Source organism: Clupea harengus, chromosome 2 (genome assembly GCF_900700415.2).
Source record: "Clupea harengus chromosome 2, Ch_v2.0.2, whole genome shotgun sequence".
NCBI classification, from domain to species: Eukaryota; Metazoa; Chordata; class Actinopteri; order Clupeiformes; family Clupeidae; genus Clupea; species Clupea harengus.
The window spans coordinates 24950767-24971100 of NC_045153.1; the positions used below are offsets into that span (position 1 = coordinate 24950767).

A 20334-nucleotide genomic window follows, 5' to 3' on the forward strand; every position below is an offset into this window, starting at 1 on the left:
GACCGGTACTCTCTACATGCACTTGGTTTTCTATTTAATTAATAGAAATAACTAACTGACATAAAATATAAAAGAAATAAAACAAAAGTTGAAGTTGGACTTAAATTACTTTGACAATGTACACATTAAGACAATAGACTGTAACAGGCATTACTTTATATATTGAGTTCAGCATCATCTAGTAAATTTTTATTTACTCTTTTAGCATCTGTATCAAATAAAGCTTATGAAACAAACAAACAAAACAGATACATAATGCTAAATGCTTGGTGATATACAAAACGTTCTGTGACAGGATACATCAGACATCTCGGAAGGAGGAAGAGAGTGACTAAAGCTGCAGCACTATTGTAATGTTAGTGTGTTAAATAAATGACAGGTTTGTTGTAAATTGCAGAGGAACATCCTTTCACAAACACCAGTGCAAGAGATGCAGCCGTTTGTTCTCTCTGATTACTAGAGATATGGTGATTGTGGAACACAAAGGAACTCCCCTTTTTTTTTTGGCAAGTTGACTTTTTTTTCTCTCCAAATGCATCTGTAACAGTGCAAGTAAGGAATGCAAAGATTGCTAGTGCAATAAAGGAAATAAAGCACATACAATATTGCTAAACGAAATATTATTTTTCAGACCTTTTTTTTAAAAAATCAAAGCTGTGTCAAAACAAAACAAAAAATGTGTAACATACGTTCTCCTAAAATGCCCAAGTAACAGTTTTTCTTTCTTCCTTGAAGAATATGACTATGTGGGAAAGCTCCTATGTCTTAAAAGGGATAGTCACCAAATATCAAAGACTATCGGTAGTCTTCTTCCCAGCTCTTTTGAAATGCCCACTACACCATCTTTGGATGCCAAAATGTGTCCCATCGAGAGTTTAAAATAAATACAATGTGCCACTATAAGAGCACTAGATCCCGGGAGGCTCCTGGTGTGCAGTCTGCTCCAGGAGCTCCTCCGACTGGACTTCTGTTAAAGGCCTTTAGGGGGTCTTCCATCTGGAAGGAGTTCAACAGTCCGCTTTGATTTTGTCCAGAGAATTGTCGATTTTTGTCAAAGTCTTTTTGATGCGCAATGCAGTTAGTCTTGCAGATGGATTCTGGTACCAGCACTCCTTCATAAGTTTAGCAATGGATGTTAAAGTCTGTGGGGGTGGAAAAGAATACAGTTAGCAGAGTGAAAGTAATTTTTCTGTATTTTTTTCCTATTCCATTTTGAGGGCTACTTAAATAAATGGCAGCACAGTATGTGATCAATTTTATCTTCAGGTCATTTCATTGTTCTGGACTAAAAGGTTGTCCACTTAGTCACAGTGTATGCCGCGCCAAGCCTATTTGTGCTAGCTCACTTCACAATACTTTTCTTAACAGTTTTCTGGCCATGTTCTTCATGTCTCTGCTTAATTAGCGGACAGACGTTTGAGACTTGTACTTACTGGGTCTGAGAACCATCTGTTGGGGATGTTTGGTCTCTGTTGATCTATGCACACAACCTTTTTCATATCTTCAAAGCTGGGGTCACTTGGAACAACATCATGGAAGGGAGGCTTGTAGTCTTCTACTATTCCTATAAATACCACATGGAAACAATGGAAACAATGGAAGCTAAATTGTTATTGTCTGTATGGTCAATAGGCAGGTGCGTCTGGTTTCAATCACCGATTACACAAACTGAAAAGCCTTTAATGGAGTGTCTACAAGAGAAGATCCTGGAAAAATAATAACATTTCTACTTCACTAGGTCCTGGAAAGAGCAAGTAAATCTTTGACCAGATGGTCTATTGCACAAAGAAGAACAAACTTTTAAGCTAACTTTCTCTAGAATAACCTGGTGTACACCAAATCAGTGTTGATGCATTCATTTAGATTTAAATAAGCAGCATTGGCAGTACCTTAAACAAAATTCCTGAAGTAAGTCTCACACACCCAAAAATATGCCAAATTAATCATTGTGCCGTCTTTGAACAGTTACCCAACTGCATTGTGTAATCCAAAGCTGGCCAACTAACAGTGGCATTTCACCAGAATATGGTCAAACACCAAAATAATTTATTTTGCCAGCATTGGGTCAAATATCAAGGCCATTATTTTACAAACATGAGGTTAAATAGCCACTACCTTTAATTAAATGCTAATGCTACTATTAGCCTTGTGTTAATGTGAGCTAATGGGAGTGGAAAGTGGCAGGGAAAGTTAAGGTTACTGGGCCCTGTGCCAACCTACTCTGCAAGAGAACCTTCCTATAAATAGCCCTAAAGCCATTTAACTCAGAGGGGAGAAATCAGGATCCATTTCAGATGAGACACCACAGTGTCATTTTCTAGGGGGTGGGCAAAGATAGGGCCGTCGCCCAAAAATAAAAGGGGGGTATGTGAGGTGAGCACACACATTTATATTCTGAAGCATAAATAAGTTAGTTAGTGCTCGTAAGGATACATATCTTGTTTTCTTCTTCTGAATGACAATGAATATAAGCTATGCGTGTGGTTGAAATAACTGCTCTATAGCCTTTTAAGTTGTGTTCAGTTCTTCTTTGGCTGGAATACTGTAAAGAGTTGTCTAAATATAGAAGCCAACATTTATTTAATATGAAAATATACTCCCTTCTGGAGTTCATCCCAAAAAGCACCAGAGGGTTCATAAAATGCTCTGCTGGCCTTCTCACATGACACTCAGTGTTACACTGCAGGACTGACCGTTGCTGACGGTTCTCCGGGCGATCTCCCACAGCACCAGGCCAAAGGCCCAGATGTCCACGCGCTTGTAGGACTCGAAGCAGTCTATCTGGATGGAGTCGTCCAGCACCTCGGGGGCCATGTAGCGCTTGGTGCCCACTTTAGGGTTGTTGCCCACATCCAGTTCGTTAGTGTCCTGGAAATGCATGACGGCCAGGCCTGAGGAGGCAGAAAAGAAGAACATACATTTAAGACAGGTAAGATTTAAGCTTGGTCTCTGAGTCTTGTCTATATCTGTTCAAACATAGTAGAATGGATGTGATGCCATTGTTGGATGGAGGTAATAACAAACGTCATTGGCAGAATGCTGGCAGTTTATGAAACCTGCTTATTTACTGTCCTCTGGTGGATTTTGAATGCAAAAACACAGAAAAACAACTTCCTCAAAAACAACCATTTATATTAGTGCTAAATTAGGGTGCTCTGGTCATCACACACGTGTAATTGCACAGAAACAACAACACATTTATTAGAACAAGCCATGCATAGCCAGAGTAGGCGGGTGAGCACTCCATCCAGGACACGGTCTTAAACAGCATTTTAGGTCTTCACCATCTATTTGGAACACTGAACATTCTAGGTACTTCAGCTACCAAGGGTGCCTTAATGGATTTTTGGTTAGGGTTTAAGAGGAACCCGTGCCTGTTTACTTCCTTCTTCTTAATCACAGCCATTCAGTGGTTGGTTGAGAGAGGGCCCAAAGTGTGCCTGATGAAGTCTGGCAGAGCTTCCCAGTGACCGTGAAACTAAATGCACCCTTTTTTCCACATCAGACACCTGTTGGCACTTACTGCACTTGCCTAGCCTTAGCGGGTCAACATGACCTGTATACCTGCTCCTTTATAAACAACATTGTTTGTTCTTTTCTGTTATAACTTCAACATCCTGTGATCAACAATTACGGCACAGCCAATAAGTTAAAGTACGGCACAGCCAATTCTTGCTTAAATCGACTACTTCCACAGGAAGAAGCAGCTTGTTTTAATGCGCCCACTATTGCGACTGCAACTGGTAATCACATGTGGGAATGGCCACATTTACCCACCCAAGTCAGCGATGCAACATTGGCCATTCTTGTTGACCAGGATGTTCTTGCTCTTGAGGTCGCGGTGTGCAATGGCCGGCTTGCCCTGCGTGCCAAAGATCTCCACGTGCAGGTGGGCCAGGCCACTGGCAATGGAGAGCGCCATCCGCAGGCATGCAGCGGCGTCCAGCGTGCTCAGCTGCAGGTAGTCGTACAGGGAGCCCATCTCGTGGTAGTGTGTGATCAGCCACAGCTGTGTGCTGGAGTTACGCGAGGTCATGTCCGAGGCAATGAAGCCTGCAGAGGAAGAAGGGGCCGGGATGGGTGGATAGACAGACAGAGAGGAAGAACAAAAGGCCAGAGTGAGGGATGAGAGAGCGCAGGCAGTTCAGACATAGACCCAGGAAGGTTTATCATCAAATACATACATTTTCCTTACTGGATTAGGGTCACATAAAAACGTGTAAATATAGAGCAGTCTAATAAAACTTCAGCCACAGATCACTGCATTATAACATACCCAGGATGTTCTCATGCCTAAGCAGCACCGTGTTGTAGATCTCCGTCTCTCGGAACCAGGACTTCTCATCTCTGGAGGAGAAGATCTTCACAGCCACACTCTCACCCTGCCACTGGCCTCTCCACACCTCACCATACCGCCCCTTACCTGCAGGGGAAAAGCAGGGACACCAAACATGAGGATACGCTATACTACCAAGCTCTATATAGGATTATATATGCACTGATTCTACTACAATAAAAATATACATAAATGCACACGGATCTATACTGCAGTCATGCTGTCTAACACTGGATAAAGGGACACAGGCAAATTGAGCAGTCTGCTGAATACTCAGTTGGCTCCAGCAGGGGGAGAAGGGGGTTAGAATGGGCTTATATATGTGGGCAACCTGATGTGGGAACTTGCCATCAACAACAGCAGAGTCACTTATGTGACCCTTAAGGGCTTAGACTGCAGATGCGTACATCCGTAAAACAACTTAATCACATCTGTGTGTGTGTGTGTGTGTGTGTGTGTCTCTCTCTCTCTCTCTCTCTCTATACCCCCCCCCCCCCCCCTTCTGCCTCCCCCTCTTTCTGTCTCCCTCTGCCTGCGTCTCCCGCTGTGCCTCTAACGAGGGCGATGGGATTAGTGGAGCTCCTCACCCACACACTCGTTCAGCGTTATCTGTCTGGCTACAGTCCTCTGGACCAAGAATGGGAGTCCGGATCCGCTGCCGGAGGTGCAGGAGTGATCCAGCAGATCCTGTGAGGGTCAGGAAGAAAGAGAGAGAGAGAGAGAGAGAAAGATGGAAACAAAAAGAGAAAGGAGTGTAACCAACAGGGTTAAAAGGGAAACGCACACAATCAATAGGAAAGCCATACGAGCAGCATTTAGTGCTGTAAATTCAGCATGTGGGCCTCAGATGGGGGAAGAAAATGCGCCAGTGTGGAGCACGTTAGCATGTGTGCTGAATGTTCGACCGTGTGGCTGTGGGCGCACCATGTGCCCACCCATGGGGAGGGGAGGGGGGGTGGGCGAGAGAGCCCCCTGCTGGGAGAGACAGCAGCAGGCGTGGGTGATTAGCGAGACAGGGGTGGGGTGGGGAGAGGGGAGGGAGGTGTGGTGTGGTGGGTGGCTGAGAGACTGGAGTCTAATCCCCAGCCCAGACTCCCAAATAGCCTTTTAATAATATCAGCCCAGCGGGGTCGCTGCACGACGCCTTGGCACACACCAGAGGGCACTGTCGAGCAACTCCAGAGAGACCGCTGTGAGGAAAATTAAAATCCGACAGAACAACACCGCCCCCTCCACCTCCACCCCTTCCCAAAAAAAAAAAACAACAAAGAGGAAAGAGGGAGGGAGGAAAAAGAGGCAGTAGGAAAAAAAATAAAAAATCAAAGCGGAGGTTTGCCACCGCAGTTAAACATATGTTGGCGTCACAAAGGCAACATGAGGACGTAATTTTGAAAATGACAGGTATGTGAACAGAAGGCCATAAATCCTGAAAACAGCCCTCTTTTGGGTTTTCACAGGGGACCGGGAAAAAAACAAACAAGCCCCATAATCTGTGTGACATTAGGACGGAGCTGGGGCGGGATATGGAGGAGAGGAGAGTTGAGCTGAACCAGTCAGATCGTTGACATGATCATTATCCGAGCGGCCTTATTCACCCGGAGAAACAGAAAGCGGGGGGGGAGAGAGAGAGCACCGCATGTGTGTTTTTTTCCTGAAATCCACTTTTTATGACCACAAATGGTCCCCGTACCTCTTATCGGGGTGCTGGCAAGCACTTTTTAATTATAATGAGACAAACATTCTGCAGCAGCATATTTAGGGTTCGGTTGCCAGGCGCTATGCTGGTCTTTTGAACACGGCAACTCTGCAAACAAACCCCAAAATGAGGCATGAGAATGGCCTTGCTTTACTGTAAACAGAGCCTGAAGGCTTTTAATTAAAAGTGGATGGGATTTAGGGGGACTAAATTGCATTAATTTCAATCTAACACACAGCAAAAGAAAAAGCGTCGCAGTCACTTGACTGGCAGGAGCTCAAGTCGACACCACAAATAGGAGCATCTGAGAAATGCAGGGATACAGAGACAAAAGGGTTGACAGCCAAATGCCTCTGGTTCACTTTAGTTGTGACGGTACAATTGGTTGTCCCAGACTTGAGCAGAAGGGTTAAAAACTTTTGTTTGCAAGCTGCTTGTCATGATAATTAGTGGTATAACATTTTTACAATCATTAAAAATAATGGTAGGCCCACCAAGTTACCCATAATATATGTTATGGGTTATGGAAGTACTTGAAGGAGTAGGTCGCATTAATGGCCATAGTAGCAGTAAGCTAGTAGTGATGGCAGTCATAATAGTCACTATGACAATTACGTTTTAAAGCATGGGATAGTCTCAGAGAAAACACTGTAGTTTCTGGGACTGCACCAGGCTGACACCAGAGAAAACTAAAACCATCCCATTCAACCCATGAGTAAGTGCCACAGATATCAATGATAAATCCTAAGCACAGAGGTAGCCCACATATGCGGGGTTAGGGACTCTGGGAGGAATGTTGAAAGGGGCAGGGAGGTAACTTATTGCAGAACAGACAAAATCCCATCAATTCTCTAGTGAGTTCATAGTCACAGTCTAACCTTCTACAGGGACATTTATTAGGAGTTAAACCAGCAATGGTAGCGTGTTCTTATTGCACGGTCTACTCACTGCTACCGTGTTCTTATTGCACAGTCTACTCACTGCTACCGTGTTCTTATTGCACGGTCTACTCACCGCTAGCGTGTTCTCCCCGACATTGGAGGCAATGAGGCCGTCGATGGTGCCGTACTCAGCGTCTCGCGCCGTGAGCCGCTCCATCTGGTTCTTGTGGATGCGGCGGAACACCAGGATGGCCACAGCAGATAGAAAGATCAGCACGATGACCGGTGCCACAATCACGACTGCCAACGTTGTCACGCTCGAGCTGCGCCCGTCACTCGCTGCCACAGAGAAAACGGTACAAATTGGTAAATGGGACACACACACACACAAACATAACCACGCAGAGCCATGTCAACAGTGTAAATGATAAGTAAACACATGGGCCATTGGTGAGCATTGGTGTTTTCTTTTAATTGTGTGTGTGTGTGTGTGTGTGTGTGTGTGTGTGTGGGGCCAGGTGAGCGGTGTTGTGTGAGCTGAGGCACGTCTCGTCCTTAAGCCGCAGCTTTGTGAGGAGAGGCGACGATAATTGGGTATGTTTTTGTCTTTTGCTTTTCCATCATGGTGTAGGAATTACTGGACCTACAAATTGACGTTACCAATTAATTTTGCTCTTTGATCGCAGCATCATTTCGGAGTAGGCTACTAAAAAAAAGTAATATATTTCTCCAACATTAGAGAATTTCTCCAAAATCCAGAGAATTTCTAGATAATAATATGATTACCCAAGGTCGAGTCAACAGTTTGAGTCTTGCTATGAAGCTAATACTGGATTAAATGGCTTCACGGCCGCTGTAATTAGGCTTCTTGATAAATTAAGATATCAGCACCGCTGTTGATTATTTAAAGCGTATGTCATATTCAGCTGAGGTTTTGCATGTGTTCAGCGCCTTTTCAGTGACAGTAACTTCAACATGTTAACTCTGTACACTAGAATTCCCTTGCTGTGTAAAAAAACATTCCTGCTGGTTTTAAAAATGGTGTTTGTTGTCGTCGTCGTCGTGTTCCACTCACGTGGAGCAATAAGGTACAGAAGAAGGCTACCTAACCCAGAGTGGGAACTTAACTCTCCCCACGAGAACGGCACTGAAAGGGATCCTACAAGGGCGTTTCCTGCAGTCGAAACACGCACAAAGGTAAGGGCCGCCATAAAACGGCCTGCTAGTTCCTGTGGTGGAAAGATGACTATTCACATTCCCAGCTGCCCCGGCCCACGCCAGACCACACAGACAGAGTTAGCTGCAGGGGCTGCCGAACAGAAACAAACAGCGAGAGAGAGAGACAGACAGACCGACCGACAGACACATATCACACAAAGCCTCCCAACGGGCCTCAAGAGAATCCACTACCAGACTCAACACTACAGACCCTCAAAACATTCCAGATCAGAAACTACAGGTCCCTGGGTTCAATACACACACATGTACACACATGTGCATGTGCGCGCACACACACACGCACACACACACACATACACACCATTCCATTCTCCCATTTCCATTTCATACAGTACTGAAGGTGAATTCAAAGGACCCAAATCATCACAGAACAGACTAGAACTCAAAGAACTGGAACACAGAGCACTTCAGTTAATACTGATTACGCAGGTTTAATGTTGCTTTCATTTGTGTGTGTGTGTGTGTGTGTGTTAAACTTCGCTTTCCAAAGCAAAAATACATCATGGTCTCTTTTGTAAGAAAGTGTGACCAAACACCGTTCATGCGAAAGGTCAAAAAGCTGGCAGGAAGCAAGGCAACAAGAGAGCTTCTTGTGTGGATCACAAAGCCGACGATCAAAGAAACTGGCAAATCACTGGAAAATATCTGCACATGAAAGGGACGCAAAGCAGCGCCTTTCCTCAGCGCTTTGAGGAAATCCGTTTTCACTGCTAATTTTCGGGGAACACAGAAACTCACAGATGTTTTTTCTTTTGCCTTGCATTGCAATATCTGGAGAGAAAAAAAACCGGGACATCAGAGACGTGAAGCTCTTTATCCGAGACAACATTATGATAAAATGATGCATTGAATTAAAAAGTTCTGTGTCAGACAAGAGGGGATTTTTGCTGATATCTGCTGGTTGGTCTCTGGGAGCTGGCCTCACTGCGCTGTGCATGCCTCTCAGCAGTGCGCCAGATGCCATTGACATTCAGAAGGTGAACAACTACTGCTGCCACTGCTGCTGTCACCGTATCTCCAAGAGCAGAGAGACCACACACACACACACACACACCTCAAAATCATTCAACCTTCCAAGGAGGATGTGTTCCACAGGGGACCAAGGGCCGCTTGGTGGGAACAGGAGAGGAAGCAGACCATGACCAAACAGTACTCAAAAACGGCCACCTGCTTCCTCAGAGCTTCTCGTCCGTCCGTCCGTCTGTCCGTCTGTCCGTCTGTGGTGTGCTAGCTTTAAAGTGCGTCGTTCTGAATGGCAGACTGATGCAGGGTCTCGAATGCCTGTAGCAGACAATTTCACGGCCGGCAGCCACGAGGCATTCTGCAGGGGGGCTGTTGGGGGTAGGGGGAGGGTGAGGTGTCAAAGGACAGGCAGACAGCTAGCGCACACGTCTGTCCACCTGAGACGGCGGGCGGAACGAAGCCTGCCGGGCATCTCTTGACGGGAGGCTGTTGTGAACTCGGGGCTCTTTTTCTGTTTGCGCTCAGCTTTCACAATAGCCACGGACATGAGGCCTGTGTTTGTGCTCAAAGCACTGGAGACGCATTCGGGAATGCTTGCACAAGTCCTGACCAAATGCAGCTCAACACACACCCACACACACACACACACACACACAACATTCTCCATGAAATGCAAACAGAATGGGTAGTTTGGCGTGAGTCTGCGACAAAGGGCTTTTTTTTCCCCCTCGACATGCTACGCTTGGGCTGAGTTTCAAGACAGCAAGTAAGCCGTGCCTGGGAGATTATTCACGGTGTGTACCTCAAGTATTTGCGATCTAACAGCATGGTCTGGCGTGTGTGTGTGTGTGTGTGTGTGTGTGTGTGTGTGTGTGTGTGTGTGTGTGTGTGTTCATGCGTGTATGTATATCTGTGTGTGTGTGTGTGTGTGTGTGTGTGTGTGTGTGTGTCTGTAAGTGCACGTATGTAAAACTCCGCTATACATACCTCTGACGGGTAGCTCCACGGTGCGGTTGGCGTTGCACAGGTGTCCCGTGCAGCAGTGCACCACCTGCGTGGACGAAGGCGGTGTCTTGCAGGTCAGCTTGCCCTGCTCGTACACCTTGAAGCAGCCCTTCTGGTAGACCGGCACGCCGTTGTTCAGCGACAGCGACGAAAAGCACTGGCGACCCATGCAGCGGGCGCCGGGGGGGCACGCCGGCCCCTCGCACACACACTCCTGCTCCTCCTGCTCCTGCTCGTACTCGTGCGCCTTTACCTCGGGCGTGACTGCTGGCGCCCCCTCTGGATGGAGGACCAAAGTACATGTTAAGAAATTGGAGTGAGAAATGGGTGAAGGACATAGAGTAGCTGTCTGGCAGTTTGAGTGTTTGAGCGATCGCAGCATGTTTCAGGAGGGGCTCAGCGGAAGCCCACACGCCATCACATGCCCTACAGGACACTTGGCTGTTTTGTGAAGTGCAGCCCTAGTGACCTACATTGGGCACATTCTCATTATGTAACAGTTATTTACACGATAAAAACATGGTCCTGTGAGTAAGGTCACTCCGAACATCACCCTCTTTCAGCAACACTCTAGGGACTGGCATAGTTTATGGCAGATGCATGAAAACATCCTGACACATAATGCTGAAACAAAGCTAAACAACACAGTGTTTCTGTCATAACAGCCAAGTAAACATAGCCTGAAATAAGAGTCCCTAAACTGCCCCACTGCAGTGTGCATGTGTGTGCGTGTGTGCGAGAGCGACAGAGACAGAGACAGAGACAGACAGAGAGAGAGAGTGTGTGTGTGTGTGTGTGTGTGTGTGTGTGTATGAAGAAGCCGAGTGCAGCGACCTCAAGAGAGAGAGAGAGAGAGAGCAGACCATCACCTCTGGCTGGGGTTTCCACGGAGACGTTCATGTTGCATAGGGGGGCCTGGCAGCAGTGCACACCGGGGCTCCCGCAGCGCACGACAGGCCGCTCCCCTTCCTCCTCCTCCTCACCGTCTCCCACAATGCACCCCTTCCGCTGCAGGGGTTCTGTCCCATTTCGCAGCTCTGGGGCAGAGAAGCACTGCTGGGCAAAGCAGCGGTTGCTGTGGGAACACTGGGCCCCCTCACACACACATTCGATGCCAATGGGTCCCAGATTATCTGTGCAGGAAATAAGAGAGTGATAGAGAGGCGCACACACACAGAGAGAGAGAGAGAGAGAGAGAGAGAGAGAGAGAGAGAGAGAGAGAGAGAGAGATTTTCCATTACTTATCAGAAGAGTGAAGGGAAAGTAGGACTAACTGAGTCGGTGTTGATATGGTACAGAATAAGTCAACCCTTTCTATATCTCTTTTTTATCTTTAGAACGTACACACACACACACACACACACACACACACACACACACACACACACCTAGTGTAATCAACCTCCAGACATTGTGGCGGCTCAACCCATCACACACACGCAAAAATGACTTCCATTCAGGGGGCTGACAGCCTGGGCCTGCTACGGCAAGCGGCACACATTAGGCATGCAGAGCGAGTTTGCCCAGGGAGAGCGGGAGAACAAGAATCAAATGCTCAGTCATCATCCGCCTCTGAAAGGCAATCACTGCAGTTGTCACAAACATGCTGGGCGAGAGGGGCAGAGGGAGAGGGAGAGGGAGAGGGAGAGGGAGAGAGAGAGAGAGAGAGAGAGAGAGAGAGAGAGAGAGAGTTATGAGGGGAGAGGAGGGGAGGGGAGGAGAGGGGAGTGAAAGAGGGAGGATGAGAGGGAGGGGGATAAAGTGTGCCCTTGATGCAGAGAGATGTAAACTCCAGCTCACCAAATAGACACAGAGCCCTCTATTCTGCCCAACACTAGAAACTGCAGTCAGTTTTTTCTTCTTCTTTTCTTCCTTGTTTTAAAGAAATCAAAAGAGAGCTCTAATACACCGGTCCACACAGCCAGAACACCCAGACCAGCTCAGGCTCTCTCTCTCCCTCCCTCCCTTTCTCTCTCCCTCCCTTTCTCTCTCTATCCTTTACCCGCACTCCCCCCTCTCATCGAAATCTTACCTTGCACACTGGAGGTGGGCAGCACCACCACGATCATGACCAGGAGAATCATGACGCCATCTAACATCGCAGACCTGGAGAAACAGACACACAAGCAGAAGAGGCAGCTCAGGATTACATACTTAAGCGAAAGGTCCGGGTTCACGAATACATCAAACGACTCGCTGCCATGCCAAAACGGATCAGAAAAAAAAGAGAGACATGACTGCTTTTATGAACACTCATTAAATGTTGCAGAGTTCCTACACGTCATTTACACTGATTTATTTAGCCCTGCAAAAAAAAAAAACCAAGAAAAAAAAACAGATCTGCATGTCTGCAGTCAGACAGGCAAATCGCAACCTACTGTGCGTGCCTTCTAAGACTGGCCATGTTAACAGCTTCCAGACAGCACGAGAGATAGTAGAGATAGACAGACAGAGACAGAGACAGAGACAGAGACAGACAGAGACAGAGACAGGGATGGTATGACAGAGAAAAAGACAGAGCCTATAAGAGAGGCATAGAATGCGAGTATGAGAAGGAGTGAGAGAGGAAAGAGGGAGGCAGCTAAATTATAAAGGAGTGCAGAAGATACAGGCAGAGATTTTAGTGGGCAAGAGGACCTTTCCTTATTGTCAGTAGAGTCAACACCAAGTTTAAAATGCTTGAGCAAAGTGGAGCTCATGCCTGCCTGTTGTCCTAGCAACAAGGCATTGAGTGGCAAGCAGTGGGAAGACTGGCGATCTCCTATTGGCTGACAGTGTGACAGAGAGAGAGAGAGGGAGCGAGAGGGAGAGAGGGAGCGACAGAGAAAGAGAGCTTGGCAGCAGAGGGAGCAGACAGACGCAGGAGAAGGAGGGAGGGAGGGAGAGAGAGAGAGAGAGGTGGAGAAGAGGAGAGAGAGAGAGCGGAGAGCACAGCAGGACGAATGAATGTGGAGCCCAGAGAGGAGTGTGTGTGTTTTTAAAAAAAAAAAGCAGACAGCCATATTTTTGCATATTTAATCTTTTTTGTCTCTTCCTGCTCATATTCATAGGGTTTACATCTTGGATTTCTTGTTGTCAGACATGATTGCTCTTGCTCTAAAAGAACGTGGGAGCGAGGGGAAAAAACAATCAGAAAAGGAACCAGTTTCTCTTACCCGCCGTCTCTCACCACCCCCCCACCCACCCCCCCTTTCTCGCCCTTCTTTGTAGCCCATCTCTCTTCAACCCCGCATTTTTTCTTCGGCTTCGTGTTTATGACACACTGAGTGCTGACCGTTATCTTGGCACTGTGTGTGTGTGGCTCCCCGTTGATGAATGCTCCACTGTTTGTGTATGTCTGTGTATGTGTATGTGTATGTCTGTGTATGTGTATGTCTCAGGGTGTGTGTGTGGGTGTGGGCGCGCGTCTCAGGGTGTGTGTGTGTGTGTGTGTGTGTGTGTGTGTGTGTGCCCCATCCTCTCCCTCCCTCTCTCTAGTTCGCATCCTTGTTTTTTTCCCCTCCTGTGTGTGTTCTCAGACATAAATGATTAAGCACGTACTGTCAGTGGCGGGCCCAGCGGCGTCCGTATGGGCCCACTCACACGCCGACCACATGCTGCTCCTTTAATCAGGCCACAAAACAAGAGGCTGCCGCTCCCAGATAATCAGCAGCCCAGAGCGGCGGGGGCACACAGGGGCCAGCGGGCCACGGGGGGGTTGTGCTGGGTCAGGGGGGAGGACTGGGGTCGAGGGAGGGGGGATGTGGGGGTACAGAGGGGGTTCAGCCAGGTGCCACCGAGGGGCCAGTGGGGTACAGGCTGGGGGCAACGAGGACAGAGACGGGGTGCAGCCAGGGGGTAGTGGGGCAGAGACAAGGCCCCAGGGGGAAAAGAAGAGAGGGGGGAGGGGGGAGTGGGTTACTGGTGGAGTATAAGCTGGGGTAGAGAAGAAGGAAGGAAAGGAGGGAGGGAGGGATAACAGAGGAGGAGTGAAGAGTCAGGACTGAGTGCCCAAGTAGATAGAAAGGGATAGATAACCAGGTGAAGAGGGAGACAGAGAGTGTGTGGCCGGGAGCAAAAGGGGGGAGGGGGAGAGAGAGAGAGATAAAGAAAGAAAGAGAGAGGGAGAGACAGAGAGAGAGAGGGAGGGAGGGAGAGAAAGAGCGAGACAGAGGGGAGGCGGGGGCACAGAGCCAGACACCAAGGTGGCAGGGAAGGCAACGCCACTGCAGCACTTGGCAGACTGGCAGACAGTTGGTGCAGAGGAGTGAAATCTTCTTTTTAAACAGCAGTATAGGGAGCCCACTCCAGACACCCAGATATTTTACTGCACACTCAACAGCCGATGTTGCCCTCCGGTAACTACCGTACCCTCATGGGCTTGGCAGACACGTCTGTCTGTCTGTCTGTGTGTGTGTTATTGTGAATGAGTGTGAGTGTCTGCATGTGTCTGTGTAGCGTGTATGTATAAGACATAGCAGGTATTCTGTCAGGTGCGTGTCACTTCAGGAAATATTCTGATCTAGACATGAATCACGATTGCTGTGTTTGGCTCATGAATTTGGCTCATTCTGGAAGTGAAAAAAAAAAAAACTTCCTTCAAAGGCTTGCCTCTGGCTCCTGGTATCATCCGTCTACCTGATATGCTAATAGATACCCTGTTAGCAGACGGAGATGGTCCTGCAGCAAAAACGTCTATAGTTCTATAGTTGTCCACTTACACCTGGTCCTAGATTTACGAATAATAACAATATCTTTAAGTCTGAGCTAGTAGTGAAGCCTACATTAAAGTACACTAAAAATATCAAAAGATTAGACACACAATCTACTCTCCAGAAAACACACACACACACACACACACACACACACACACACACACACACACACACACACACACACACACACACACACACACACACACACACACACACACACACACACACACACACACACACACACACACACACACACACACACACACACACACACACACACACACACACACACACACACACACACACACACACACACACACACACACACACACACACACACACACACACACACACACCTCTCTACTGTGATTAAGCAGTCCTGATAGCTTGTTTCGCTAGCCATTCCTCTCTTGGCTCACGCGTGCTCCGGATCAGAAATGATAGCCCGGGTTAAGCCTTGGTAATGAAAGCAGTAGGTCTTCCTCCTGCACCAAATGCTTAATTAAAAGGTAGCATTGTGACTCCATTAAAATTGACCTGGGCCCTACAGTCAAGTGTGTAACAAAGCAAAAGTAATTGAATGCATAGCTCATCGCAAACCCCCACCCCCCCAAAGCCTTCCCCACCCACGCACGCTGGAAGGACAACATGGCTGTGCACGCTGTAAATCACTGGGCCGGAGCCGAGGGAAGGAGAGCGATAGAAAGTTTGTCTCTGGAAGAAGGTTCGACCAAGCCTGAAGTACAAAAGCCAACAGGAAATACAAATCAGATTTGCATTCTCCAAATGCTCTGTCTGCCATGACCATCCTTTACAGAGAGATAATTTCGAACACAAACCCAATCTCGCTCTCTCTCTCTCTCAGCGGCAAATTGTCACAGCATGAGGATGCTTTTGGGAGATGGAGCTAAGCTAAAACTAGCTAAGAGCACACTACACAGTGTGACGGTCAACATAAAGATGCAGTGCTATGCTTCGACTGGTGGCTTCAAGCACTCGATAGATAGAAAGACAGAAAGAGAGATAGATAGAGAAAGAGAGAGATGACCCCCTGCCTGGTTTGCCTTTTTCTTAGCCATCCTACTGATGCACCTCGTCCCGTCCCTTCCCTTAAGGAGGTCAGCCAGCCAGTGTTTCTCAGGGGCTATTTTCTTTCCTCGTCACTTGGCCCAGATCTAGTGTCGCACCGTCATATACTCGGCCAACCCAAGGAGAAAAAAAAACACCCTTAAAAAAAAAATAAGAGAGCATCAACTCCAAACCACCCTGCTGAAGGTTCATAAGCACTACACCAATACAAAGGGGACAGGCTCACTGAGTAGGGATCCTCCCACCACCTGTCTCTCTCTCCGTCTCTCTCTTTCTATCTGTCTGTCTCTCGCTCTCTCTCTGTGTCTCTCTCTCTGTGTGTGCGTGTGTGTCTGTCTGTCTTTCCCTTTCTTTCTTTCTCTCTCTCCCTCCCTCTCTCTCTCTCTCTCCCTCCCTCCCTCCATGGGAGTGTCAGTTTTTAGGATCACAGCGAGCCTCATGGAGAGGTAGCCGAGCAAGCGGTCAGGGTGCCACAGAGAACGGAGGGGGGAGGGGCAGAGCTGTGAGCTTCAGCAGACCATGTTCACTGAAGATGAAGTGGGAATACTCTTCTCCACTGGAGGAGCACACTGGTTGTGTTGTCCATACGGTTACCATTAGCAGTCCATTTGCAGAGCTATACCAGTACAAGTTCAAATACATGCATGCAAGTCAATTGTAATCAATCGGCTGTGACTGATTTATCTCTGTGGATTTAAGATGTCCTGTGTGCAGTACATGCATAAGAACAAGAGTGGTGAGGATATCATTACTTCCATTCAGAGGGCAAGAGCCGTCAGGAAATATTTTCCCTCAACAAAACATAAGTCCTTAATTGCCTTGTGTTCACATTTCTCTTCAAGTCACAGCATGCCAGCAATTCAACTGACACCATTTAACAAAGACGTTTTCCCAAGAGATTACCAGCTCCACCCAAGGATTAGGGCTTATTCCTCAAAACTCATGGCAATGGACAGGAAAAACAAACAAACAAACCCAAGAACCGTCTCTTCTTCCTTTCGGAGTTTGCTTTTAAATGTCTGTTTATTCTGTCGTGTTTGCTTTTTTCCTCCTCATATGTGCAGGAGGCCAATGCAAGAGAGGGTTGTCCTAGCCCCAGGGCAGTGCGTATGTATGTGTGTGTGTGTGTGTGTGTGTGTGTGTGTAAGTCAGTGGCGTTGGCTGGGATTCTCTTTAGCCCCAAGCTGTGCGGGAGCTGCTGAGTCATCAGGCTGGCGAGTGGGGAGACAGGCGCTGTAATCTGCGTCTGAGCTGGAGGTCTGAGAGTTGCCATGGCGCAAAAAGCCCCGGCGCTGGGGGAGCAGCGTGATGGAGGGAGACAGAGGGAGAAGGAGAGAGAGAGAAAATGTACAAAATAATAGGGGGACAGAGAGAGAAAAAAACAAGGGAGATAGAGGGAGAGAGAAAAGAAAGAAATGAAAACAGAGATAGAGAAAGAAAGGAAGAAATGATTGAGGGATAGAGAGAGAGAGAGAGAGAGAGAGAGAGAGAGAGACCGAGGTAAAGATGCAGGGAGAGAAAAAGAGAGGAGAAAAAAACTGAAGAAATGGATAGAGGGATAGAGAGAAAGAAGATAGAGGGAGGGAAAGAGAGAAAGATAGAGTTGGGCAGAGCTCCCAGCACCAAACCTCACCTCATACGTCTCAGTGAATGTGACACCAGGGACACACTCACCCCTCTCCTCCACCACACACACAAACACACACACACCCCCTCCCAGGTGAGCATGGCGTCTGATGCAGCAAAAACAAATCTCACATTCACACACGCGCACGCTCACTCTCAACAGCAAGTCTGGAGAAAAAAAAAACACACATGTGCTCTTTCATACACACACATAAACCCTAACACACAGACACACACACTCTTCAGAGGAGCCAGCTCGGTCAGAGTTAATTCAATAACTCAAGTCACAGGCTTGCAGTGTGTCTACTCGAGCATCGTTTTAAAGCAGTTAAGGAAAAGTCTAGATCAATAGTAAGCTCATTATTCAGTGTTCAGCCCCAGACAAGACGCTTTGCAATGTTATGTCTCTCTCATCAGCCAAAGTGCTTCCTTACTGGTTGTTTCAAGGGTTTCAAGTGTTTTGTTTTTGTGTCTGTTTTGTTCCCTCTGTACGCATATGGGCCTACGGCAGTCAAGACAACTTGAGAACCAGTTCACAGAAAGGAAAAAAAAAGTAGTTTAGCTGATTTTGTGTTGGAAAATGAGTAAGAGAGCTACAAAGGAGAGCGGGGCAGGCTTTTCGCCAAATTCTTATCGGCACCCTTGGTAACGCACAGATTTTATTTTTCCATCACCGAGTGTGTCAGCCTGGTGCTGACATAATTTATTGTTGTTTGTCTGGCGTTATGATTAATACCCCGGTTTGTTTATTTGTAGATTTGTCTTGCTGGCATTTGTCTTGTTTGCGCCATGTGCGCTGCCATATCAGGACGTTGCACTGCAAGAATGTGTCATCAGATAATAAACACATAAATGAGGGCGCCCACACACACACATGCACGCACCAATACTCTCATTAGCACAGATCCACACGCACATACTACTGTGAACCAATATATTGCACCCCCCTCCCTTGTATTCCTGGGCTTGACAACAACACGGCTGAGTAATTGCAGGAATCTAGATGGCGAGTTAGCAACTGCCTCCCGACTAAATGCGTCTCATTGGATGAAAACACTCATTAACCTATGGAAATCCTCTTCCACCTCCCCGGCCAGAGGTCTTATTAGACAGAAGATTAGAGAGATAAAGTGCGAAGCTGCAGAGCGGCTGTGCCACAAGCAGGCCCCAGTGGAATTCACCACTCTCCTCTCCTTCTCCTTCTCCCCTCTTCTCCTCTCCTCTCCTCTCCTCTCCTCTCCTCTCCGACTGGCCAGGGCCATCTCTCCCTGAGGCCCCTTTTCCACTGGCTGCCCCTCTTGTACAATGCCAGGAATGCAGTCGGATGCAAATGCCCGTCTCAAAGAGGGCAAACGCAGCCCTCTCTTGCCGAAGTGCCCGACTAGATCCCAAGGAACGAGACACAGACAGACAGACAGACAGACAGACAGACACAGACACACACACACAGATATCTACTGGATCATTTCTAAATGTAAAGACAATGGCAGCCTTTTCTTTCCAGCACAGTGCACTCTGTCCAACCCTTGAGGTCTGGATCGCTTCCAAGACCCCGGAATAAATGTGTGGCCCAAACAATGGTTCGGCCTCATCTTTGATTACCAGCTTTCAACTTTCCTTCCCCCCCCCACCAAAGTGTCATAAACCCCGTTCTTTGATTATTGGGTTTCATCTCCCCACCTTCCAAACAGTGTTATAAACTCCAGTTTTTGTTGGTGCTTGCTGAGCATCCAAAAAAGGAGGGAATAACTGTCCACAGAGAAAAATAGAATAGGGGGGGGGGGGGGGGTAACAGCATTCCTCTCTTAAGAACAGTGAGGCCAATAATTCTGTAATACTATTGTGCCAGACAATGCTGATGTTATTCAGTTTATGGTAATTACTTTCAGAAAACTCCCAGAGGGAGGGATCCATTCATTCTGCACATAGCGCGGGCTCAAAGCAGCCAGAGCAGGGCAGACAGCTAGCAGAAGGAGGGGGGGAACAATCCCCCAGTAACAGCAGCCCTCCGTCAAGCCCAATGGGTTCAGCGGGCGTCAGATTGGACCTGGCCCACTACTGAAGCACAGAGTTCGTTGAAGCACCTCATGAATTGCAGCCACATCAATAATGAAGGGTTTAAAAAAATATATATATCTTCCATATTCATCAACAGCTCAGCTTGTCCCATTTCACGGCATTGTGTGGTTGGCAGCCGATAACAATGGCCATCGAATGGCCAGCTTAACGTGAGCCACATGCCGTGACCAGCAGTGGACCTCGCTGGAGCCTCAGTGAAATTGCTAAAGTCCAAGTTCATTCACCCCCTCCCTCCATCACTGCAGGTCTCGACCTGTAATAACAACTGCCCCAATATGCTGTTATTGCACATTATTTTTGATATTTGTATTGGATATTGCGTTTTACGAGACCTGCTGTAGTCAACCAGCTGATGTGTAATATGCAGTACCGAAGGTTCACTGGTCAGAGACGAAATGTCAGGTTTTATAAAACATTCATCCCACATGAAGCGTGGACTCCCTCATGAATCGACTCTTTACGCACTCTAATTCCACAAGACCTCTGATCTACCCTAGGTCGCATTGTAATTCAGAAGCCAAGACAGAAAGCGGACATGACATCAAATGCATACAGTTCAGGCTAACGGTAGGAAAAAGAAAAAAGTACATTATCACCATCAGCATCAGGGAACGTTTCTTCGACATTGAAATTCTCCATACACTGCCTGCGACACAAATCGTTTTTTCAGTCCAAACTATTACTGCGGTAACCGTCTGACCGTCACTCTGACTCAATTAGCCGACA

The 20334-nt window shown here is 47.4% G+C and overlaps 1 protein-coding gene across 3 annotated transcripts in view; it reads right to left on the reverse strand.

Annotated features, from left to right (window-relative positions):
- Nucleotides 1–136: 136 nt before the first annotated feature.
- The window catches only part of LOC105902645 (activin receptor type-1), a 28058-nt gene continuing 7860 nt past the window's right edge, over nucleotides 137–20334 (reverse strand). For all 3 annotated transcript variants that reach the window (XM_031558065.2, XM_031558069.2, XM_031558075.2), the window contains exons 2-11: nucleotides 12153–12226; nucleotides 10990–11253; nucleotides 10103–10399; nucleotides 7047–7252; nucleotides 4924–5023; nucleotides 4277–4423; nucleotides 3778–4053; nucleotides 2694–2891; nucleotides 1434–1564; nucleotides 137–1142 (exon numbers count right to left, since the gene is read on the reverse strand). In XM_031558065.2, the coding sequence (XP_031413925.1) occupies nucleotides 1008–1142; nucleotides 1434–1564; nucleotides 2694–2891; nucleotides 3778–4053; nucleotides 4277–4423; nucleotides 4924–5023; nucleotides 7047–7252; nucleotides 10103–10399; nucleotides 10990–11253; nucleotides 12153–12219 (1821 nt within the window). In that variant the 5' untranslated portion in view covers nucleotides 12220–12226 and the 3' untranslated portion in view covers nucleotides 137–1007. The remainder of the gene's footprint in view (nucleotides 1143–1433; nucleotides 1565–2693; nucleotides 2892–3777; nucleotides 4054–4276; nucleotides 4424–4923; nucleotides 5024–7046; nucleotides 7253–10102; nucleotides 10400–10989; nucleotides 11254–12152; nucleotides 12227–20334) is intronic.